Consider the following 24,193-nt stretch of genomic DNA (forward strand, 5'->3'; position numbering starts at 1 on the left):
AACATAATACTGACTTTGTCATAATCTGATTGATAACATATATAAGGGAGGCTTTTATATAAGCACTTAGCTTTCAGCCTTCCCTGCACTTCACAGTCATTTTCTCAATTGTACATGTATTTTTTCATGTGCGAAATAAATAAGAATTAAAAAAATTTAAAAAATTTAAAAAAATAATTCTAATTCATAATGATTGTAAAATCATAAAAACTTTTAAAGACAACGGTTTCTTTATCCTTCTTTTGAAACCCTTGCATGAAAAGTGCAAATACAGTCATTAAAACGTTGGTAAAAATTGTAAACAACGTTAACATCAATATTCAAATAGCCGGCCTCAGACAATTAAAAAAAGGTCCCTATACTTTAGACTATGCTTAGGTTGTCTGTCACGTGGCATTACGGATCAGCTACCGAAGGACGCGCCCTACAAGAACAGCAGCAACCGGTGCTTGAGACATTCTACACGACCTCCTGTCCAGAAGGTGCCGACTTAAGCTATTCTGATAGGCGTGAAAGGTACGTTTGTTTCTTCAACCAATCTTTTTGATCCTTATTCGTTTAAATCAAAGTGGCAGAAATACACAAATATATTCTAGTGGATAGCCATTTAATGTTGTAATGCTGTGTAGTCAGTAGTTATTCATTAATGAGGGTTAGCTTAATCTCAAAGCAGATATTTGGGCGAAAGCTTGTAACGTTTTCTAACTGTTATCAAGGGTTATTAAGATGGCTATCAGAAAATCCCATCGGCTAGATATCGACCCAACCCCCGACATTTGCTTGGAGATTTGTTAGTTCTGAAGAAGGGCATACGGCTGCTGCGACCTGACGTTTTCCTTTGATGACGTCAGAAAAAAAATTCAGGACCAGAGAATTCAGATTGGCCATGGCAACTTCCCTAGCCAATTCCCCAAAAACTTAGGAAAAAGTCTGTTAGACAATGAAGTATAACAACTTACAGCTTATGTACCTACACAAATCCAGACTTTAGGTACAATTGCATTATCTAGACGAGAATGATTACTAAACACAGTTCTCTACTGAAGACTCTTTGTTATCATACTACGAGGCAGATCGACCTTTTTTGAGACAATGGTTGAAATTTTCAGGTTTAAAAAACGTAAGAAATACGGCAGAAAAAGGAGTAAACAACTTTGATATTAATATTCAAATAGCCAGATTCAGACAATTAACACCACCATTTACGGAAGAATAATCACTCGTTGTTTGTCAGGCGGCATTGCGGATCAGGCTCCGAAAAACGCACCTTAGAAGAACAATAGCAACTGGTGTCTAAGGTTCTTCACGAGTATCTACAAAATATGATTTGAAGCTACTCTCACTGGCTTACAAGGTAGGTGTATCTATGTCTGTGGATAATCATTACAGGTAAATTTGTTTTCAATACCATTTTTACAACCATATGTTGGGATAGAAGATTGTGACGTTTTCCAATAAGGCTGGAGGAGCCCAGCAAGCAGAAGACATTTAACAGTCTCCTGACCTTACATCTGCAGATGATCAGTTGAGTTCTGAAAAGGGGAACAGGCGCATTACGCTCTAAAACTTTAATCCTTTGGGTCATTTGTGGAAAGGTGACTACTAAATACAGCCCTATAATGATATTTCAGAAATACCCAGATGGTCCGTTTTAGATAATTCGTTAAATTTTCACTTGACGGATTCCCTGATCAGCATAAAAACGTTGGCAAAAAAAGTAAACAACTTGAATGTCAATATTCATACAACCAGCTCCAGACAATCAACATCGTTATATCACTGATGCCGCAGAAATTTAAAACTGTTTGTTACATATTATAAACGAGAAACTACTACAATCACAGAAGGAAACATGGGGGATCACTTTCTGCACATTCAAAATCATCCAAATGTTGTACAATTTCGTTTTTATCCTGCTGCTGGTTGCCTCACCCTGTTCTCGTACAAAAAGTCACAGAAACAGCAAAAAGAAAAAAAAAACACCTTATCTTAATATTCAAACTGCAAGTTTTAGACAATCAACATAGACATAGTTATGCCACTAGGGCCACATAAATTCACAACAGTTTATTATATACATAACAACCAACTACTGCAGCACGTATCCTACAAGATCAACAGCAAACAGGGGGGGGGGCACTTTCTGCCTTGAAATTGTACAAACATCCAAACGATCATAGAAGCCACTGAAAGGTCTGCAAAACAACCCCAATATTAATATTCAAACAGCCAGCTACAGACAATCAGCACCTCATTTACATATCTTGGGTTGTTTGTCACGCAACAGCACGGATTAGCTACGAAAGGACGCACCTTACAAGAATAAAACCCCGTGTCTTGGACGATCTATACGAGCTCCTAGCAGGTGCAAATAAAGTTATAGAAACGTCAGAAGAAAGAGCAAGAACCTGAATATAAATATTTAAATAGCCAGCTTCAGATAGTCAACACCTTCATTAGCGTAATATTACTCATTTGATACAATTAAATCATTAAGAGTCATATAATGATTTCTTATTTCCGTCTGGAGGGAAAGAGCAACCTTAGTCCGGGCAAGCCGCCCGATATGATGATGATGATTTCCTTATCTGAAAGACGCAAACGTAGTCATAAGAATGTAAGCAAAAATAGTAAACAACCCTCATATCAATATTCACAAGGCAGCTGCAGACAATCAACACAACCATACGCAAATTATTAAGACTAGAGAAATTTCGAAACGTTCGTTACAGACCGTAAATAAACAATAACTGGATCACGTTTTCTATAAGCAGGGCAGCAAAAAGAAAAAGAGTGTGTTTCCAAATATTTTGGGCCACTAATAACGTAACGACCCTGGATGGCTTGCGATAATATTTTTGCAGGTGGAAAGACGAAGGTCAAGTTCGATAATGGGCATCGTAGCGGCTTTTCTTGATACTGCTGCAAATCTTCTGGTTTATGTATCTTTAATCCGGACATCGTGTGATCATGATTGTTGGGTGGCAGATAGCTTTACAACGCACTTTTCGGGTATTGTGCTGTATACGTGTTGTGGCTTTACAGAGGTGCTTCCTGTTCCGTTTAGGTGGCAGGACACCATGGGAAGAAGGTTGCGACATCTGCTGATTTTCCTTCTCATCATCCTGAAGGAGCCTCACATGCCAGAAGCTGGCTGCAGCTGCGCACCATCATCCACCTGTCAATGTCGCTCCATGCGCCTCACCAGCATCCCTCAGAACCTCCCAACATCCATCTCCGACTTGAAATTGAGAGGTAATCTCATTACAACCATAAATCAGTCTGACTTGGTGAAGTTTAAGAATTTGACTCATTTGGACTTGAGTAAGAATCACATCACCACTGTTCATTTATCCAGTCTACTCAATCTCCAAGAGTTGTGGCTACATTGGAATAAAATAACTAATATCAATCATTCTACATTCACCAATCTACCCCAGCTGAGACAGCTGCTCCTTGGATACAACCGAATAAAAAAAATTAGAGCAGGCATATTTGAAAATCTACCCCAGTTACAATGGTTGGACCTGTCCGGTAACCAGATACCAAAGATTCAAGCAGGAGCGTTTGCAAATCTGACCAACCTTCTGCACTTGGGGATAATAAACAGTCACATAACAATGTTTGAACCTGGTGCATTCGCCAATCTACCCCAGCTCCAAAATTTGCGGCTGTCAAGCAACAAGATAACGAAGATCCAGACGGGTACATTTGCAAATATACCCCGGCTATATTGCTTGCTTCTGTCTGGCAACCCGATAACAACGATTCAAGCTGGTTTCTTCGCAAATCTGCCCGGGCTAAAAACGTTGATTATTCGCCACGCCCAGATAAAAAAGATTAATGCAGATACATTTGCAATGCCAATGGTATCCCAGCTCGAAAAGATTGTTTTAACCAGCAACCCGCTTACAACGATTCAGCCAGGTTCATTATTACGTCTAATCAATTTCAAATGGCTAAACTTGATGTATAACCAAATAACAGTGATTCAGGCAGAAACATTTGCAAATCTACCCCTGCTCGAAATGTTGCTGCTGTCCTGCAATAAAATAACAACGATTCAACCTGGTGCATTTAAAAATCTATCCCAGCTCCAAAATATGACACTGGCCTCCAATCAAGTCACAAAGATCCAGGTTGGTACATTTGCAAATCTGCCCCGACTACAAAAGTTGAACCTGTGCTCCAACCAGATTAAACACATTCATTTTGGTGCATTTTCGAATCTGCCCAAACTCGAACATTTGGACCTTCGGTCAAACAATATTTCTGTCATTACGCCTTCAGCACATGGCTTTCTCTCATCTAGCCTTACTATTGCACTTGATGGGAACCCTGTGCAGTGTGAATGTGGGATGGCTCCCTTCAGGAAAATTGTTACTGAATTTCCTTCGTTTAAGGACAAGATGATCTGTGCTCAACCCAAGAAATTACAGGGGCAGAAGCTTGCAATTGTCAATCCTAAAGAAATGATATACGTCACCGCTCGTTATCACTGGTACTTCAAACGTAATGCCGACTCAACAGCATGTCCTGTAGGTAAAGCAAGAGCAACCCTACCCTCCCCCCTTGCAATCACTTCAGACAAACCAGAAAGCAGCAGTTCCCCAAGTTTCCCCCTCACTGTTCTCATTGGATCTATATGTGGTCCGGTAGCTGGCATTGTCCTGGTTGGCATCATCATTCTCATAGTGTGCCAGTGCAAGAAGAGGACCATGCATCCCATTTCAGGGCAAAATGCCAATGTTGTCGGTAGCAACAGAAACACAGCCGTAAAGACCGGAGGTGATGGCCACCAATATGAAGATATAGGTAACCTCCATAATCAGACAGGGCAGGGGCAGTTTCAGGCTAGCACTCAATCTCTCAAAGTTGGGAATATATCGCACAACAAACTATCACATAACAAAGTTTTAGCTGCCTTGAAACCAAATCCTCAGTACGTAGATGGGGCAGCACCAACATCCACTAATGGTCATGATGAGACAGAACAGGGTCATACTCAGGTTCAGGTCACAGCTTCTGTAGAGATCAGTGGTCATGATCACCATTACGAAGATGTGGACAACCAAAAAGGTCGTGCGGGGCAGGGGCAGGCATCCACTAGTGGCCATGATCAGACAGGGCAGGTTCAGTCTAATGTAACAGCTGCTATAGTGACAAGTGGTAACGATCACCATTACGAAGATGTAGACAACCAAAAAGGTCGCACAGGGCAGGGGCGGAATCAGGTAGTAATCTATGGCCATGAAAAGAAAGGGCAGGGTCAGTCTCAGGCTCAGTCTCCAGCTGCTGTAGTGACCAGTGGCCAGGAACACCATTACGAAAATATGGACATCCAAAATGATCGTACAGGGCAGGGCCAGACTCAGGCAATAATTGAATCCAACACAAACACCACAGCTGCTGTAGTGAGCAGTGGTCATGATCAGGCAGCACAGGGTCAGTCTCAGGCCATCCGTAAAGCCCTTGAGGCTGGAAATCTATCTTATGGTACAGGGCCAACTGCCTCAAAGCTGAATTCTCTGTACAAAGTCGTGGGTCAGTCTCGGGCAATAATTGAATCAAACACAAGCACCACAGCTGCTGTAGTGACCAGTGGTCAGGATCACCATTACGAAAATATGGACATCCAAAATGGTCGACCAGGGCAAGGTCAGACTCAGACAATGAATGAATCAAACACTAACACCACAGCTGCTGTACTGAGCAGTGGTCATGACCAGACAGGACAGGGCCAGTCTCTGGCCATCCGTAAAGCCCTTGAGGCTGGGAATCTATCTTATGGTACAGGGCCAACTGCCTCAAAGCTGAATTCTCTGTACAAAGTTGCGGGCCAGTATCAGCCTATCATTAAATCCAACACAAACATCACAGCTGCTGTAATGACCAGTGGTCATGATCAGACAGGGCAACGTCAGTCTCAATCCATCACTGAATCCAACACAAACACCACAGAAGCTTTAGTGACCAGTGGTCATGATCAGACAGGACAGGGCCAGTCCCAGGCCATCACTGATTCCAAAACAAACACCACAGCTGTAGTGACCAGTGGTCATGATCAGACAGGGCAGGGCCAGTTCCAGCCCACCACTGATTCCCTTGATGTTGGAAATATATCTTATGGCACAGGCCCGACTGCCTCGCAGCTGAATTCTTTGTACCCTAATGTGGATATACAATGATTAAATCCACATTTCCACAGAGGGGAGATAATCTGGCAACCGCTAAGCGAAAAAATGGGCTTATGTGTAGTTTGCGGTTCAACTTGAACCATATACATAGGCCAGAAAATGTAGTTTTTTGCAAACTATTAAGAGATTATAGGAAGAACATGAAGGTTATCAAAAGATCATTGCGATCATTTGAAAAACCGTAGAGATGACTAAGCACTAGCAAAAAGACCATTTAGTGTTAAGTGTCTGGATCCAAGATCCTCCCAATTGAATTGGTGTACCACCGAGAATGATAAACAGCTCTGCTACTTAACTAGTAACTCTAACCTCTAACAAAGACCAGGCAGAACCCACATGCAACATGGAATCTGTATGAATCTGTCTGGAAAACAAACGCTTGCAGGCCCCAACATTCAGGTTGAACCATATTATGTCATCTATTAGTGATGGTGCTTTGTCAAAAGACACATTAAAACAGTGTCGTCCAATTTTAGATTGTTAAGACTCTCTGGCAACCAACTGTCTTACCAAATCAGAAAGCACATGTTGGCAGTTCCCGTTGGACTTTCATGCCACTATTGACACCCCTAATTGCCGTACAGGGTACAAGTTAAACCATTGGTAACTTTGACATAGAAAAACTTGTAGCACTTTGGGGCTGTTTTAGAAACAGACTTATTATTTAACAATGGTTTATCAAAAGATGCTTAGAAACCATTATCAAACTGTGTGCATGATATGATTTGTAGGAAATACGGACGTATATTGTGCAGATGTAATGTTTACTTCTGGTTAATTATTTTTCCTCAGTCCCTCTAGTGGTTGTTTATAAATTAGCCAATGTCCAAGGAAAACCATAATTTATCATTTGCTTATTTTGTTGCAAAGGTTGATGTTTGGCAGCAAACAACATCTGGAAAAGTAAATGAAACTAGAAGTGTAGAGTATGAGCCCTCATGATTTTTTTGGAGGTAACAATTGTAACTTTACACAAGTTCATTACAGTTGACAATCCACACTTTGTATTGCTGTGTATTATATTACTTATTATTGCATAAACAAGAACAGAGCATTTTTTGCGATTCTGTGTTTAATATGGAGACTTGAAGCTTCAAACAAATATATAATTAGCAGAGCAAAGTACTCCAGAAAATATCGATGAAATATAAATTGCAAATCACTACATTTTCAAATATCCGTCATCACTGTTGGATGTTTCAATAGGAAGGTGACATTTGCATCAGTGTTTCTAACAGTAATTTTCCCTTTTCAGTGGCATTGTAAGGTAAGGTAAGGTAGCGTTGTAATGATGTTTGGTGTTTATAATCATTTATGTAAGTCAGAGTGATTTCTGCTTTAATCAACTGTACACAAAAAAAGCATTTACAAGCCTGTAAGGTAGAGTATGATGGGCCTTTGTGGTGAAACATGAAACAAAATGTTACACTTTTGGTCTTGCAAAAAAGACTTCGAGCAAATAAGGAAACCTAGACAGTGGTTTAAGTTGGAATGGTCAATAAACATTATCATTGGAAATATAACTGTAATATACATGTAGTGTGTTTGAATGTGACGTCACCTCCAGTACCCTGGTTGGTTGAACCTCGGAAAGTATTACCTATGACCTTACACCGTAGTCACGTTAGTGCGAAACCGTATTAGCTGCAGTATTGCAAAGTTTATTCATGCTTTGTTAAGCAGATTTTCGTCATGGTTTCTGTTTTACTTTTATAACACTCGGACAACAATGAAGACATGACTTTGAATTCATTGTTCAGTGATTTTCCAAGTTGTTGGGAACCATATTGTTATCCCATACCTCAACTTGAACAGCAAAGTGTGTACCTTTTGTAAATTACACATGGCTGTTAATGATGAATATGTTTGCCTTGAATTATTTGTGTTGGATTCTAAATATGAATTGCAAAAGAGCGACATTAATCTTGATGTGAATGTTTTGCTGGTTGTAAAATTTCGTGCAAAAATACAGCACAACGTCTTATAATTACATTCTTCCATTTCTTGTATATTTTTTCTTAGTGGATCTCCGTCCTTTCATGTTGACTACTGCAAAATAGTTGGACTTCATCTGTTCCCATTCACCTACTTTCAAAACTAGGTTATTTGCACACACAAAATCCAGTAGCCACCATCGGCAACAATAATATTAATAGTACTCATGACAGTCAGTATTGAGTTATTTGTTTTTAGGGAACAATGAAGTTCTATTTCACAGCGTGTACATTCAGCAAGCCAGCAAAAAAAAGCAGAAGTACACAGAGAACGAGAGTCCACGACCTCATACCTTCATAAAGTAATTCATTATTATGTTTTATTTCATTTCTCACAACAGTACTAAATTTCTTCAGTACTTATATGTAGATGATTACACATTCTCTCTGTCATTCAGTCAACACCTTACACCTACACATTAAAACAACATAAAGTCACACAGTGCCTGATTGTGTACTAAAGAATAGCTCAATTGCTCACTTTATTATACCTTACTAGTATTTAATATCGGTGCCAACTTTTCTACCATTACAACCATTTTTGGCAACTATGAAAATCACCTGATTTGCTTGATACATGAATCAAAATGCTCACTTCTACATCGTTAAGCATTCTACACTTTGGTAACACTTATGCAAATTTCTGTGCAGCTGAATTGTCACATTAATCAGATTTTTTCTCCTGTATGTTTTCTAATATGCAGAGATAGGTAAGGCATGCTAGCCGTTCTGTATCCACACTCACCACACATGTAGGGCTTCTTTCCAGTGTGTTTTATCATGACATGTTCGTCTAAGCGGCATTTCCGTGCAGTAGAATAGTCACACTGATCACATTTGTATGGTTTCTCACCTGCGTGTTTTTTCATGACGTGTCTGTCTAAGCGTCCTTTCAGTGCAGAACAATAATCACACTGGTCACATTTGTATGGCTTCTCAGCAGTGTGCCTCGTCAACACATGTCGGTCAATTTGGCATTTCTGTATAGCAGAATAATCACATTGGTCACATGTGTAAGGTTTTTCGTCTGTATGTTTTCGCGCTTGTCGTTTCAGATTTGCCTTAACTCTTGTACTGTACCCACAGTACGTACAAATGTGAGCTGTGGCAGATTTTTCCCTTTGCCTACTTCTGTGTCCTGCACTGCCCGATACATGCAGATATGTAGAACCCCCTTCGTCAGACTGGGCAAAGTCTCCGTCACACGTTTCCTCGATTAGAACGTCCTGCTGCTGTCCCGGGTCTGTTGTCTGCTCCAAACTGCTACCTGCCTCGTTCCCAGAATGCGTAGTGTGCGGTTCCTCACCTGGAGGCTGAAAGGTTGCCTCGGCCATTGCTAATATTATGCATTGCAGATTTAAGCAAAGAAAGTTTATCACAAGATTCTAAACCTTATTAAAGGGGTCAGTACACAATAATATAGTTATTGAATAAAACGTAATCTAAAAGTGTAGTTTCCAACTTCATGTATTGGTGGGGTGGAAGAGGTAGAATAGCACGATTCACGACCATCTGGGCTACAATTAAACTTATCCGAAAAGGTCCAACATTGTATAGTTTATTGCATAACTGCATCCGTTTGCTTGTTGCGGCAATAGGCCAACCTTGTTAGGTATATTTATTGAATCCCTTGTTTTGCAGGTTTCATCCCCCTCCCCAATATAATGCAGGTCTGACGTTCTCTTCCAAAACGCCCATAAATCTAAGTCATCATTGTTAACAAACGACCGAATAAGAGTTAACAGTGCACAGATACCTTACCTGTCGTTTAGTGGAGAGGCCGCTGCAACATGACCCTTAAAGCCTAGTAAAAGTCCATCAGATTGGATAGAGATATTTTCAGGAAAAATCGAAATGGCGGACAAACGGTACTTTAGGTCAAAGGTTAAAATTTATGAACCTGATACTTCGGTTCGAAGGGTCGAAGTGCAGGTCAACGTCGAACGCTTTGTGCATCCTTCTTCATGACCATTAAATGTTGTTCATCGTATTTATAGGCAGGCTTTCTTTCCCCCTTGACGAATTCAAGTTTCCAATACAAAGGGGTCTGCATGGGGGTCCCGATAATGCTTTAGACTAAGACGACCTCGCTTTGCACTAGATTCTTGAAGTCAAGTTCGTAAAATGTGACAATGCTGTTTCGAATTATGGGGATGATAAAGCTTTCCCTAAAAAAAGGTAATCAAGATAGCTTGATAACCCATTTTTAATGATATTATGATATAATTACATCAAGACAAGTTATCATATGGCTTTTGATGTGTTTTCCAAAGAATCACAAAGAATTCCAGAGAATAAGCAGTATTAAATTTTATGCTCTTCAAAGACTGATAGATAATGTATCTGCCCTTTAGAACTAGTTCCCGGATAGATGGAAGCAACGTATGGTAGTGTTGGGACAATTCAGACAAATACAGAATGGAATTTTTATTATATTCGTAGATATCAATGTGATACATATTTGACTCATACACTGTCACCGTAAGAAAGAAGAAAACACAAATAGCTTAAATACCTGCAGCATTTATTTGCAACAGAAAAGTGTCATATATGATAGATGCAACGTTCTATCTATCTCGTACAAAACAAGCCTGAAACAGAACACTCTTTTAGAGCTGAGAAAAGTAAACAAAAAAAGACTGGAGCGAACTTGGTTGCTTCCATTGTAACCTGGTCACTTTGGAGACATTAAGTGCCCATTTTTGTACATTAATAGTTCTGAAACACTAGAGTTGTTGTCCTACTATAAAGACTTTTACAAACTTAGGGATCCTGGTTGACAATGTTTCTCGTCGGTGTGTTTCTTCATGACGTGTCTGTCTAGCTGTACTTTCTGTGCAGCAGAATAGTCGCACCGGTCACATTTGTAAGGTTTCTCGCCTGTATGTTTTCTCATATGTACAGATAATTTGTCCTTATCATCTGTTCTGAAACCGCACCCATCACACAGGTAGGGTTTCTCACCAGTGTGTTTTCTCATGACGTGTCGGACTAAATGGTGTTTCTCAGCTGCAACATAGTCACAACGATCACAACTGTAAGGTTTATCACCTGTGTGTCTCTTCATATGATTGGCTAGCTCATAATTATGAACCGTTCTGTATCCACACTCCTCACACATGAAGGGTTTCTCACCGGTGTGTTTCATTATGACGTGCCGGTCTAAATTCTTTTTCTGTGCAGCAGAATAGTCACACTGGTCACATTTATAGGGTTTCTCTCCCGTGTGCTGTCTCATATGGTTGAATAGAAGTGCCTTTTCGGCTGCTCTGTATGGACATTCCCCACACATGTAGGGTTTTTCACCGGTGTGTTTCATGACATGTCGTTCCATACGGGATTTCTCAGTAGAAGTATAGTCACAATGATCACACGTGAACGATCTTTCCCCTTTCTGTTTTCTTATAGGTGGAGTAAGGTCAAACTTGTATCGTACCTTGTACCCACTTTCCCCATATTTCAAAGCTGTGGCAGATTTTGCTCCTTGCTTACTTCTGTGTCCTGCAATGTCCGGTGCTTGTAGACATGGGCCTCTTTGCTCCGGCTGGGCAAAGTTTCCGCCACAGGTTTCCTCGCTAATAACGCCCTTGTCCTGCTGCCGTCCTGGGTCTGTTGTCTGCTCTACACTGCTGCTTGGCTCGTTCCCAGGAGTACCAGACCGTAGTTTTTCGCCGTGCGTTTCCTGGTTATCACTATAGGTCTCCTGAAATAGCTCGTCGTCTGGTTCGTCCTGCTGCCATCCCGTGTCTTCTGTCTCCTCGTCGTCGGTGAGCGTCTCCTTAGCAGGATAATCTGTTAGTAGGGCTGCAAGGTATGTTTCCTTGCCCTCATTGTACGTTTCTCGGGATAGCTCGTCGTCTTGTTCGTCCTGCTGCCTCCTCATGGATATTCTATCCCCCTCGTTGGTGTGCATCTCGTTTACAGGAAAACCTGTTGGTAGGGTTGCAACGCACGTTTCCTGGTGCTCGCTGTACGATTCTCGGGCTGGCTCGTGGTCTTGTCCATCCTGTTGCCATCCCGTGTCTTCTGTCTCGTCGTCGTCGGTGTGCATCTCGTTCAGAGTTTGTTTCGTAAGAAGCTCTTGCATTAGAGGCAAACAGGCTAACCTGTCCTCTGTTCTATACGTTTCATTGTCCTTTCATCTGTCTTGTTCCCAACCCTTGTCTCCTGTCTTCCGCTCTTTGATGTGCATCTCGTTAACAGGTTGCTCCACATGAAACTCTGTAACGAAAGGATCACATGTTAAGACGTCCTTGTATGAAAGAGAGGAAAGAAAATATTGGAAATACACAAGATTGGTGACATTTTTCTTATGTATTTCCATACCTATTGCAGTGAGTAATACTTGTAAGCCGTAGAGCTGCGAAAAATATATCCAATACAAATTTTCTCTCAAGTGTAATTAACCATGATTCATAACGCTGTACCTTTCCGTGCAGTAGAATAGTCGCACTGATCAAACAAGTAGGGTTTCTCACCTGTATGTTTTCTCTTATGTCGGTACAGACAAGACCTGTCAGCCGTCCTGTAGCCGCATTTTTCGCACACGTAGGGCTTCTCACCGGTGTGTTTTGTCATCCTGTGCTGATTTAAACCTTCTTTTCATGTTGCAGAAAAATCACATTGATCACATTTGTAGGGTTTCTCTCCTGTATGCTTTTTCATATGTCGGTAAAGGAGATGTATAGCAGGCGTTCTGTATCCGCACTTGTCACACATGAATGGCTTCTCACCGGTGTGTTTTCTCATGACGTGTTGGTCTAAACATACCTTCTGTGCAGCAGAATAGTCACACTGGTCACATTTATAGGGCTTTTCACCTGTATGTGTCCTCATGTGTCGGGATAGTTCAGACTTAACAGCTGTCCTATATCCGCAAGTGTCACACATTAAAGGTTTCTCGCCGGTGTGTTTCACCATGACGTGTTGGTCTAAAGTGCCTTTCTGTGCAGCAGAATAGTCGCATTGGTCACATTTGTACGGTTTCTCACCCGTATGTTTTCTCATATGTCGGGATAGGTTGACCCTATCAGCTGTTCTGAAACCGCACTCACTACACAAGTATGGTTTCTCCCCGGTGTGTTTTCTCATGACGTGGCGATCAACATGATTTTTCCTTGCTGCAACATAGTCACAACGGTCACAGCTGTAAGGTTTTGCACCTGTATGTGTTCTCATGTGTAAGGATAGGTTGGACTTAATAGACGTCCTGAATCCGCACTCCTCACACATATAGGGTTTCTCATGGGTGTGGTTCGTCATGACGTGTCGGGTTAAATGATTTTTCTGTGCAGCCGAATAGTCACACCGGTCACATTTAAAGGGTTTCTCACCCGTGTGTTGTCTCATATGTTTGGATAGAGCTGACTTTTCGGTTGTTCTGTATGGACACTCTCCACAGATGTAGGGCTTCTCACAGGTGTGTTTTCTCATGACATGTTGGTCTAAGTTATATTTCTGTGCAGCTGAATAGTCGCACTGGTCACATTTGTAGGGCTTCTCACCTGTATGTTTCCTCAAATGTCGGGACAGTTGAGACCTAACAGCTGTCCTGTACCCGCACTCCTCACACATGTGGGGTTTGTCATCAGTGTGTTTTGTCCTGACGTGTTGGTCTAGAGTACTTTTAAATGCCGTTCTATATCCGCACTCTCCACACATGTAGGGTTTTTCACCGGTATGTTTAACCATATGTTGGTTCAACTGATCTTTTCGAACAGCAGAATAGTCACACTGGTCACACTTGAAAGGTTTTTCCCCTGTATGTCTTCTTACGTGTCGTATAAGTTTAGCCTGATATGGTGCCCTGAACCCACAGTACTTACATATGTGAGCTGTGGTAGGTTTTTCCTTTTGTCTACTTCTGTGCACTAAACTGGATTTGGCATCTTGCCTTCTTCCATACGTGTGGTCATGTAGACCCGAAGAGTCTCCCTCGTCAGGCTGGGTAACGTCTCCGTCGCGCGTTTCCTCCCTTAGAACGTCCTGCTGCCGTCCCGGGTCTGTTGTCTGCTCCCCGCTGCTGCTTGTGTCGTTCCCAGGATGCCCGGTAGAAGGCTCATAGGTTGGCTCGGCCATTGCTAATAATACGTAATAACAGATTTAGACAAAGTACTACAGTAGTATATCACAGAATTCAGGGCCAGTAAGCAATAAGAGACAGAGGCTATTGATCACTAAGAATTTTCCCTACAGTTTTGACAGGCTGTGGTTGTAGCCTGTCCAGGTTTTTTTCTAGAAAAATTGAACAAGAGGGAGCACACACAGGCGAGGGAGTGAATTCTATGTATTTATGAAAGAATCAATCGCTGAGTGAAGACTGTATGTTGGATATTAAGCTAAAATCTGAATTCAACAAGGGGGCACTGGGCTGTAACAAGAGGATGCAGTGCCCCTCTTTCCCAGTTTAGATGAACCCCTGCTGTCAATAAGGATGTTTTTCCGTTATTTACAGGTTACAGCTTGATGGAATATATGTTAATAATGGTCAATCAGAACTCCTACTACTGTAAGTTTGTGAAAGTGGGGCACGAACCCTAGAGTTTCAAAAATGTTAATGGCCCATGGTTTCCTATGCCATCTCTTTACCAGTTGACCTAACAATGTGTAACAAAGCATTTGGAAGAACAATATTAATACAGGGCAAACAAATACCTAGCCTGTCAATAACACTTTTATTTCACTATTGACAGCGGACGGCCTGTCATGGTTAATGATAGAATAAAAACTTATATAAAAGTGGAGTGTCCGACTGTTTTACCAATTAACGACGAGCTACAATGTAATCAAGATGTAGGCGGCCCTTACTCATTGGGTTATTCCAAAACATAAAGGCGACATAAAGGGATATGTTCCAAATTGCAGATATTAATCGCAGCAAGAAGCAAGATCAAGTGGGCAACATTTATACTTTTTCTTAAAAGATTTAACGTTGTCTTCAATTGCATACGTTTGTTTGTTAATGCTATTGTTAGGTTTAGTTCGAATCCCTTATTTTGCACGTTTCGCCCCCTCCCCAATAAAATGCAGGTCTGGCGTTATTCTAATAAAAACACCGATAAATCTAAATCAACGCTGTTTAGACACAACCCAGTAAGCGTCAACAGTGCGAAAATGCCTTACCTGTCGTTTAGTGGGGCGTCTCATGTGATATGAACTATAAAGCCTGCAGAAAATAGCGCTAGAAGTGACACTATTTTTTACGAAAAGAGACAAAATGGCGGACAAGCGGTATATTGGGTCAAAGGTTAAAAGGTATACACCTGGTACATCAGTTAAAGGGTCAAAGTGCAGTTTCCGCTGAACACTTTATGTCCCTCTCCATGTCCATACGATTCATCGTGGTACATTTCAGGAAGATTTATTTGTCAGGGGATGGGTCATATTCATATAAGAGGTGCTAGGAGATTGCTAATGATTAATATACGAGGGTCTACGTTGGCTAAATCAGATAGGAACACCCTCGCATTACACAAAATTCAGAACGCCAGTTACGCAGTGTGCCCATCTCGCTGCGAATTACCGGGATAAAAAGGGTTTCTTTACGAATTACATTAACTCAAAATAGCTCACTTATATCTTACGGAAATGGAGCATGCAAGCTCTCGTGATATCAGGCGAGAGACAGTGTTACACACTAGTACCGTACTTCACATTATAATTAGTAAAATAAAGTCTAATTATCATGTGACCTTTTACGTGTTTTATGTTATCTACGTATATAAACTACTTCCAGTGAATTAGGAGTTTCATCTTAGCTGCTGTAAAAAAAGTCTCTTTTTTTCCACAAACCATGTACACTAGCATTTCTGGATAGTTTTTGTCGATTTATGGTAAATTGTAGAAACCTAAAGTACCTTGGACCATTAAAGAACGAAGTCTCAAGTACTGTCACACATATCGTTTTGATGAACGATTGAAATGTACAAAAGAATAATCAAAGAAAAGAAAACACAAATGTTTGAAAACGTGCAACTTTATTCTCAGCCAACAATTAATCTACAGTTAAACGTATCAAAGCAGTGGATCATATATTAATAAGTTTAAGCCAAGGTAACCTATATTATTGTATTATAATATTAGACATAACATAGAATGAGCTAATTTGCAAATCGCTATCACAACCACATCCTTCTGCGATGAAGTTCATCCACAGTGAAGTTGTCCTGTTAACGTTTAACCCTCAAACCGCCGTATGGGGTCAAAATTGACCCCAGGCGTATATCAACATGTGCCATTTTGACACTTTTAGTCGAAAACGAAATTCCTCATATGAGTTTGTTTGTATATATGTCTTGTAACTTTTCATACATTTTTACCGAGATTGGCTCATTGTTGATTAAGTTATCCTAGAAAGTTTACGCGTGGTCCAGTGGGGTCAAAACTGACCTCAGCAAAATCTGCACTCATATTCCCTATTGTTTGATACTTATCATCTAGTAACATGTATGCCAAGGGTTATCATGATCATAGTAACAAAATATCAAATTGTTGCCAACGAAATCTTAGCAAAGGTGACCAAGTTTGGTTGTTCTAGCGTAAGCAATTCAAATGCTATATGACACGAAGTGTTGGCGCAGGCCTCAAAGGAGCCCACTTGTCTGAATAGCGTTAGTTGCAAAAGACGATGTTCCCTCTTTTTGCATGAATTATGATAATAAGCAGAAATAGTTCACACCTAATCATGTCAATCTGTCCCTTGTATATTAATGGAACTTTACATATATACAAATCACAAAAAGAGTCACCAAAGAGACTGTATTTGTAGAAAACATTGTGGGGTCAGTTTTGACCCCATACGGTAAGACTAGTCTTAAAAAAGCTACGGTGGGTTGAGGGTTTAAAAGATTGAAAATCAACTCAACTTTGGAATTAAAACACTGGTTTCCGTAAAGATTCAGCTGATCTTTTTTAGTTACACTGCTACAAAGTATGAACAGAAAGACGAATAATATATCAAAATAACAAAAACATCGAAATAAGCACATTTTTAAAATACAGCTTTACAACCTGTATGTTTTTACCTGCGCCGGAAAAGCTGAGCCTGTTTTTTCTATTTCCACACACCAGCGTCAGACATATCTTTTATCTAAGGCTACACCAAGTAATTTTTATGGATGACGTCCGCGAGCGCATTGATTTTGGTCTGTTCCCAGAAAAAAAAAAAAAATTCCGCTTCCTGTAACTATGATCAAAGAGTTACGACAGTGCCGCAAATCAATGGGATATGGAAAGAAACAGGACAGGACAACAACTGCTGTTCAACTTCAACTGATTTATTCAAATTATTGCTGTTTTCATGATGAATAAAATAATTGTTACTTGTTGCACTGTGTTCTCTCATTCAATTTGTGTCCTAACATGTGTCGTCGACTATCATATTTAAAATCTAGGCATCTTGTTTTTTTCCGCCCTTCTTGTTTTTTTTCCGCGCTCTCGCATTAGATTTAGGGTCTCCAAAGGACGTCATCCATAATAATTACTTGGTGCAGCCTAATCTGTACCAACACGAGTCACTTTGTGCATTGTCTTACGCCTGATCAACCGTCTAACTAGTCCCCTAATTATGTAAATGCCCGTTTTAATTTCCACTGCACTAAAGTTGTTGCACCATTTACATTCTCAAATTTCAAGATCATATGGAAGTTGTCCTATTTTACTACATGTTGATTTTGAGTGCAATGTAGCACACCGTGGCTTTCTCACCACTGTGAGCACACATGAGCTTTCCATGCTGCAAAATATTTGCTCTAGTCAGTTTTCTGACAGGTACAGAAAAGTCGGACTTTCCAGGCGTCTTCTACATCCACACTCCCCACGAATAAGGCAGAACTATCGGCCGTCCTATACTCGCATTGGTTACAACTATACTTTTTTCCCCAATGTGTTTCGCCATGACATGTTCGTCTAAATCCCTTCCCAGTGTTGTCACGTCGGTTGTAATTTTAGCGTCTCTCACCTGTATATTTCCTCAAAATAACGTATTCCTAACACCTTCACACCTTCGTATCAGTGTGTTTTTTCATATGTTGGTCCAGGTTACATTTATATCTAGCAGAATAGTCGCACTGGTCACATTTGAAACGTTTCTCACCGGTATGTCTTCTCATGTGTGTGGTTAGATGAGCCTTCTGAACTGTAGCATATCCACACTCCCCACACACGTAGGGCTTCTCACCGGTGTGTTTCGCCATGACGTGTTGGTCTAATGCGCATTTCTGTATCGCGGAATACTCGCACTGGTCACATCTGTATCGTTTCTCGCCGGTATGTCTTCTCATATGTCGGGTTAGGCTGCCCCTTATACCTGTCCTAAATCCGCATTCCCAACACATGTACGGCTTTTCACCAGTGTGTTTATCCATATGCTGTTTCAGATCTCTTCCATACGCTGTAGAATAGTCGCACTGGTCACACGTGTAGGGTTTCTCACCTGTATGTTTTCTCATATGTACCGATAGGTGGGACTTTGTCCCAGTCCTGTGTCCGCAAATTTCGCACATGTAGGGCTTCTCACCAATGTGTTTAGCCATGATGTGTTTGTCTAAACCACATTTCTCTATTGTGGAAAAGTCGCACTGATCACATTTGTGACTTTTTTCAGCTGTATGTATTTTCAGGTGACGGGATAGGCGGTTCTTTAAGGCCGTCCTGTATCCACACTCCTCACAGACGTGGGGCTTCTCACTACTGTGTTTTGTGATGACGTGAACATCCAAACAGCGTTTGCGTGCGGAAGAATAGTCGCATTGGTCACATCTGTAGGGTTTCTCACCTGTATGTGTTTTTAAGTGTTTTGAAAGACTTGACTTATACGCAGTCCTGAATCCGCACTCTCCACAGATGTATGGTTTCTCACCGGTGTGTTTCACATTGTGAATCTTCAGGTTGGTTTCGACAGCTGTAGAATAGTCACACTGGTCACATTTGTAGGGTTTCTCACCGGTATGTTTTCTGATGTGTACAGATAGGCGGGACCTGTCAGCTGTCCTGTATCCACAGTCCCCACAGATGTACGGTTTCTTACAAGTGTGTTTTCTCATAACGTTTTGGTCACGTTTCTGTTCTCCAGCATAGTCACACAGGTCACACTGGTAATTTTCTTCACCTCTGTGTTTTCTCTTATGTTGGGATAGGCCAGATCTATCAGCTGTCCTGTATCCACACTCCTCGCACAAAAAGGGCCTCTCATCAGTGTGTTTCATCAACACATGTCTGTCAACTTGGGATTGTTGTGCAGCAGAATAGTCGCACTGGTCACATTTGAAAGGTTTCTCCCCGGTATGTTTTCTTACATGTCTTGCTAGGTTGGCCTTACATGATGCCATGTACCCACAGTACCCACATTTGAAAGCTGTGGCAGATTTTTCCCCTTGCCCTCTTCTGTGCCCTGTACTTACAGGTGCATGTGGATATGTAGAACCTCCTTCGTCAGACTGGACAAAGTCTCCGTCGCTTAGAACGCCCTGCTGCTGTCCCGGGTCTGTTGCCTGCTCCCCACTGCCGCTAGTCTCGTTCCTAGGATGCCCGGTAGGCGGCTCTTCCAGATGAGGCTCACAAGTTGGCTTGGCCATTGCTAAGAAGTCTTAGCAGATTTAAAAAAAAACAAAACATCACAGAATCTTAAAAGGGTCAGTACGCAAAAATAAAACCTCAAAATATGTCACTTACTGTCTTTCTTCTATTTCTTCATACTTCTATTCTGCCACTTCATGTATTAAGAAAGTCACTAATTAACGACGAAGTACATAATAATCAAGTGGGCATGTAGGTCATGTAGGTGGCCCTTACTCATTGGGCTATTTGTCAATTTGCATATATCTGTCCCAGTGCAAGAAGCACGAGTAAGTGAGCAACATCTAAACCTTATCCTGAATGGTTCAACATTGGTTTATATTGTATAAATCTATCCGCTCGTTTGTTACTACTATAAGCAATATCGTTACGTTTAGTTTAGTTTGAATCCCTTGATTTGCACATTTCGCCCCCTTCCCCACTATAATGCAGGTCTACGGACGTTGTTTTTCAAAAACGCATATAAATCGACATAATCGCTGTTTAGACACGACTTAATAAGCCTCAGCAGATGACAAATGTCTTACCTGTTGTTTAGTGAAGCAAATGTCGTGATATAGCTTGCTGAAAGTCGCGTCGGCTTGGAGATAAGTTTTACCATATAACCTCCTTGGTTTTACCAAAAGACTCCCTCAAAATGGCTGAGAAGCGGTAAAGTAGGTGAAAGATCAAACCAGACTAACCTGATACACCAGTTCAAAAAGGTCAACGTGCAGTTCACTGCTGAACGCTTTATGCACCCTTCTTTATAACCATGGCTGTTCAATGTATTTACAGGAATGTTTTTTTATTAATTTCTGGACGAATTAAGCTGGCAATAAAATGTTCTGAATGGGGGTCCAGATAACGCCATACGCTAATTGAATATATAATTATGCGGTTCATCGTGGTACATTTCAGGAGGGTAATGTTTTGTCCCTGGATTAGTCAAGTTGATGATTTATAAGGACCTATATCGAGGTTCCCGATAAGTATCACGCTTAATTCAACTGGACTGCTTAACCCAATACGATGAATTCAGGAATAGACAATATTCCAGTTACGGCGGTCATTTTGAATTCCCAGAGGTCAGTTCGGGGCCATGCACCAAAACGAGGCAGTACCTGACCCAGATCCTAAGTCTATAACCTGTAATGCCAGCTATATCATCTTCGGTGGTACATTTCGCTCCTCTAAAATGAAATAATCTAATATATGTGCCTTTCATGTGTAGAAAATATTGTTGTGGACATTTTGACTTATTTTTGGCTAAATTCTTATTCATTTTTCACAGCTTTTGACGTGTAACTTATATTCAATTATGAAATATAATACAGAGTCCGCTCATGTCGCTACGAATTAGTGATCATTAGTGTGATAAAGCAGGCGGGTCAAGTGACACATTCTTTGTGATGAGGACTTAACACGACGTTATCTGTTGACTCCGCCCCCACCATTCGAAGCGAGGATTCTTCCGTTTTTTTAAGCTTAGCATCCTGACTGATATTAACTGTTCACAGAATGGTACTGTAGATGAAACATCTACGTAATTCCGCCACCCTTAGAAAAATACATCCACTACAGATCTCCAAGCCAACGTCCCCCAGTATAATGCACTCCTGCATATCTAAACCGTGCAAACCTGGGGGGTGCTGCACTAGAGATTTTTCAAACACACTGTTTTTCAAAGTGGCGGATTTATTTATTCACTATAGAACAACAAGCAGTAGTAAATAACTGTTGTTTAAGACGCGGTTAAGTAAAAACGCGTTGGACATCTGTATAGTTTATTATGGCCGGTCGAAGGCAAAAATTAGCAAAATTTTGTGATTTCAAGCTTTTCCTCCCATTTTTCAATGTCAGGGATGAATTATCTATACACAGTCGTGGGCCAGTTTCAAACTATCAATATGCCACCCCTGCTGTAACGACCATCGGCCATAATCACCAATACTTGAATATGCACACCCAACACCATAATCCAATCAAACGTAAACACGACAGCTGATGCAGTATAACAAATATTATGCTCATAAATATTGATACTATTCAAATAACCAACTTCAGACAATCAACACCACCGTGTACATAAGATATTTGTCACACGGCATTACGGATCAGCTACCGAAGGGCGCACCCTACAAGAACAGCAGCAACCGGTGCCTGTGGCATTCTAGGCGAGCTCCTACCCAGAAGGTGCCAACTGAATCTTTTCTGACTTGCTTGAAAGGTATGTCTGTTTCAGCCGGTGGGTAATCTTAACAGGAAAACCTTAACCTGACAGAAAGGGTAAGATGTCAGAAAAGCCTTAAAACGCTTAAAAATCTTTATCCATCTGCTTGGACCTAATCTTAGAGAAGAAGGGAGCATGCATGCGTGCTGTGACTTGTTCTGATTTTATTTTTCTGACGTCATATATAGTCCAGGGACAAATTCTGCCAGTACCAGAGAATTCGGATTGGTCATGCCACCTTGCCTATCTAGCCACAAGCTGGTTAAAGTGTTCTTTCAGGCAATGAAAGTATAGTAACTTACAGCCTGTGTGCGTACACTTAACAGGACCTTTTGTACAATTGCATTATTCAGACGAGAACCACTCCGAAACACAGTTCTTTACTGAGGACTGCTTGTAATGATATTTCAGAAATAGCTAGACAGATGAACCTTATTAATACAAGTGTTGAGTTTGCCTTAAAATCCGTCAGCTGATTTCCTCATCTTAAAAGTGCGAACACAGTCTTAAATGTCAGCAGAAAGAGTAAACGACGTTAATATTAATATTCAAGCAGTTAGCTTCAGACAATTAACACCTCCATTTACGTGTTAAGAAAAACCCCGGATTGTTTATCACACGCCATTACGGTCCAGCGGACACACCCTACAAGAACAGGGGCAAATGGTGTCTGAGGCTCTTCAAGAGTTCTTGCCCAAAATATCAATTTAAGCTAGCTTACAAGGTAGGTGTACCTGTGGATGAACATTAAAGATGAATCTGTTTGCTATACCTTTTAAGAATTATTGAATCATATGTTGGGATGGAAGATTGTGACGTTTTCAAACCTTTGGCCGGGTGTTTCGGAGGAGTCCAGCAAGCAGAAAACATTTAACACTCCCCCGTCCAAACATCTGCTTGGAAATCAGTTGAGTTCTGAAGAGTCGAACAGGGGTGCAGCTCTCTTAAACATTCATTAAGGCTCAATTATCCAATCATATGTTGGGGTTGAAGATTATGACTTTTTCAAACCTTTGGGCGTGGTTTCAGAGGAGCCCAGTAAGCAGAAGACATTGAACAGTCTGACGCCCAAACATCTGCTTGGAAATCAGTTGAGTTCTGAAGAGTGCAACAGGGGTGCAGCGGTCTTAAATCTTTGTTAAGGTTCAATTATCCAATCTTATGTTGGGATGGAAGATTGTGACGCTTTTAAACCTTTGGCCGGGGTTTTCGGGGTATGCTTGGAAATCAGTTGAGTTCTAAAAGTAGAAACAGGGGTACTGCGCTTTGATACTTTAATTTGGTGAAGTCAAAACATGCATACAATAAAGACAACAGAAAAATAGTAAACAACCTTCGTATCAATATTCAAATAACCAGCTTCAGACAATCAATACAACAATGTCACTAAAGCTGTAAAGGAAGAAATATTTAAGCACGTAATTTACAAAAACAGTACCACAAGGGGAAATTTCCTTCTTGTCTCAGAAAGTAAAAGAAAAAAAGCATCTTTATCAATTCTAAAATCTCCAACTATTAGGTTATACCAATTTAATGTGTTGTTTTCTTCCATTTCATGATTTAGCAATAAGACAAAATTGAAAGGGCAAACAATTTGAGTTAGACGAAATCTTCTCTCCTGTTTGATCTAGTGTATCTCCGTATTACTCTCTTTAGTTACCAGTGACCATGATCAGACAGATGAAGTCTCAACCCATCACTGAATCCAACTGTTATTAACCAATTAAGACATATGTATGACCATTATTTAGTACTTGTAACCCCCCCTTCATGAAAGTGTAATAGTCCAAGACAGCCTCATTCTGAGAAAGACCCATGGCGCTGTCATTCTATGTGTAGGAATCCTGGGGGTCAGGAAATAAACCATGTATCTCCACAATCTCAGTCTCGGCCCCCTGTATCTGTTTCAAATGACCTCAACATCGGTCTATAACACCAACGAGAAAAAAACAGCTATTATTGTGGTATCTGTATCATATATACTAATATCATGCAAATTGTCAGCCCCAGACAGCCAACAAGATCAGCTACCGAAGGACGCACCATTCATCAAGAACAGCGACTGCTTTGAAAGGTATTTTTCTGTAAGTGGAAAATCATTACATGCAAACCTGCCGTACAGAAACAACCTTAATCAGGGTTTGCCCAATATTGGGAGGAAGATTGTGACGTTTACTGACTGGCTGTCAGAGAGGCGCAGCCGTAATTGCATCTTT

At 40.9% G+C, this 24,193-nt stretch overlaps 3 protein-coding genes across 4 annotated transcripts; all 3 read right to left on the minus strand.

Moving 5' to 3' along the window:
- Positions 1–8,859: 8,859 nt before the first annotated feature.
- Positions 8,860–9,525, minus strand: LOC136424573 (gastrula zinc finger protein XlCGF7.1-like). Its single transcript, XM_066413185.1, has one exon. The coding sequence runs from the start codon at positions 9,523–9,525 to the stop codon at positions 8,860–8,862; it is 666 nt and encodes a 221-aa protein (XP_066269282.1).
- Positions 9,526–10,698: 1,173 nt separating this feature from the next.
- Positions 10,699–15,428, minus strand: LOC136424197 (zinc finger protein 568-like). 2 transcript variants are annotated; one of them, XM_066412710.1, is made up of 3 exons: positions 15,314–15,428; positions 12,670–14,271; positions 12,126–12,412 (listed from the first exon to the last, which is right to left on the minus strand). In XM_066412710.1, exon 2 carries the CDS (start codon positions 14,267–14,269, stop codon positions 12,794–12,796), a length of 1,476 nt encoding a protein of 491 aa, XP_066268807.1. In that variant the 5' UTR covers positions 14,270–14,271; positions 15,314–15,428; the 3' UTR covers positions 12,126–12,412; positions 12,670–12,793. The 2 variants fall into 2 exon arrangements, with proteins under 2 accessions (XP_066268808.1, XP_066268807.1); XM_066412711.1 differs by lacking the exon at positions 15,314–15,428 and having other exon boundaries at positions 10,699–12,412; positions 12,670–12,794.
- Positions 15,429–16,150: 722 nt separating this feature from the next.
- Positions 16,151–20,435, minus strand: LOC136424358 (zinc finger protein 845-like). Its single transcript, XM_066412928.1, has 3 exons — positions 20,293–20,435; positions 17,684–19,775; positions 16,151–17,279 (listed from the first exon to the last, which is right to left on the minus strand). The coding sequence occupies exon 2, from the start codon at positions 19,762–19,764 to the stop codon at positions 18,187–18,189; it is 1,578 nt and encodes a 525-aa protein (XP_066269025.1). The 5' UTR covers positions 19,765–19,775; positions 20,293–20,435; the 3' UTR covers positions 16,151–17,279; positions 17,684–18,186.
- Between the last annotated feature and the right edge of the window lie 3,758 nt (positions 20,436–24,193).

This window comes from Branchiostoma lanceolatum, chromosome 18, assembly GCF_035083965.1.
Source record: "Branchiostoma lanceolatum isolate klBraLanc5 chromosome 18, klBraLanc5.hap2, whole genome shotgun sequence".
Classification (NCBI taxonomy): domain Eukaryota; kingdom Metazoa; phylum Chordata; class Leptocardii; order Amphioxiformes; family Branchiostomatidae; genus Branchiostoma; species Branchiostoma lanceolatum.

What these genes read in the sequence shown, in the direction of transcription:
- LOC136424573 (XM_066413185.1), bottom strand. Translation starts at nt 9,525, where the DNA reads ATGGCCGAGGCAACCTTTCAGCCTCCAGGTGAGGAACCGCACACTACG.
- LOC136424197 (XM_066412710.1), bottom strand. Translation starts at nt 14,269, where the DNA reads ATGGCCGAGCCAACCTATGAGCCTTCTACCGGGCATCCTGGGAACGAC.
- LOC136424358 (XM_066412928.1), bottom strand. Translation starts at nt 19,764, where the DNA reads ATGGCCAAGCCAACTTGTGAGCCTCATCTGGAAGAGCCGCCTACCGGG.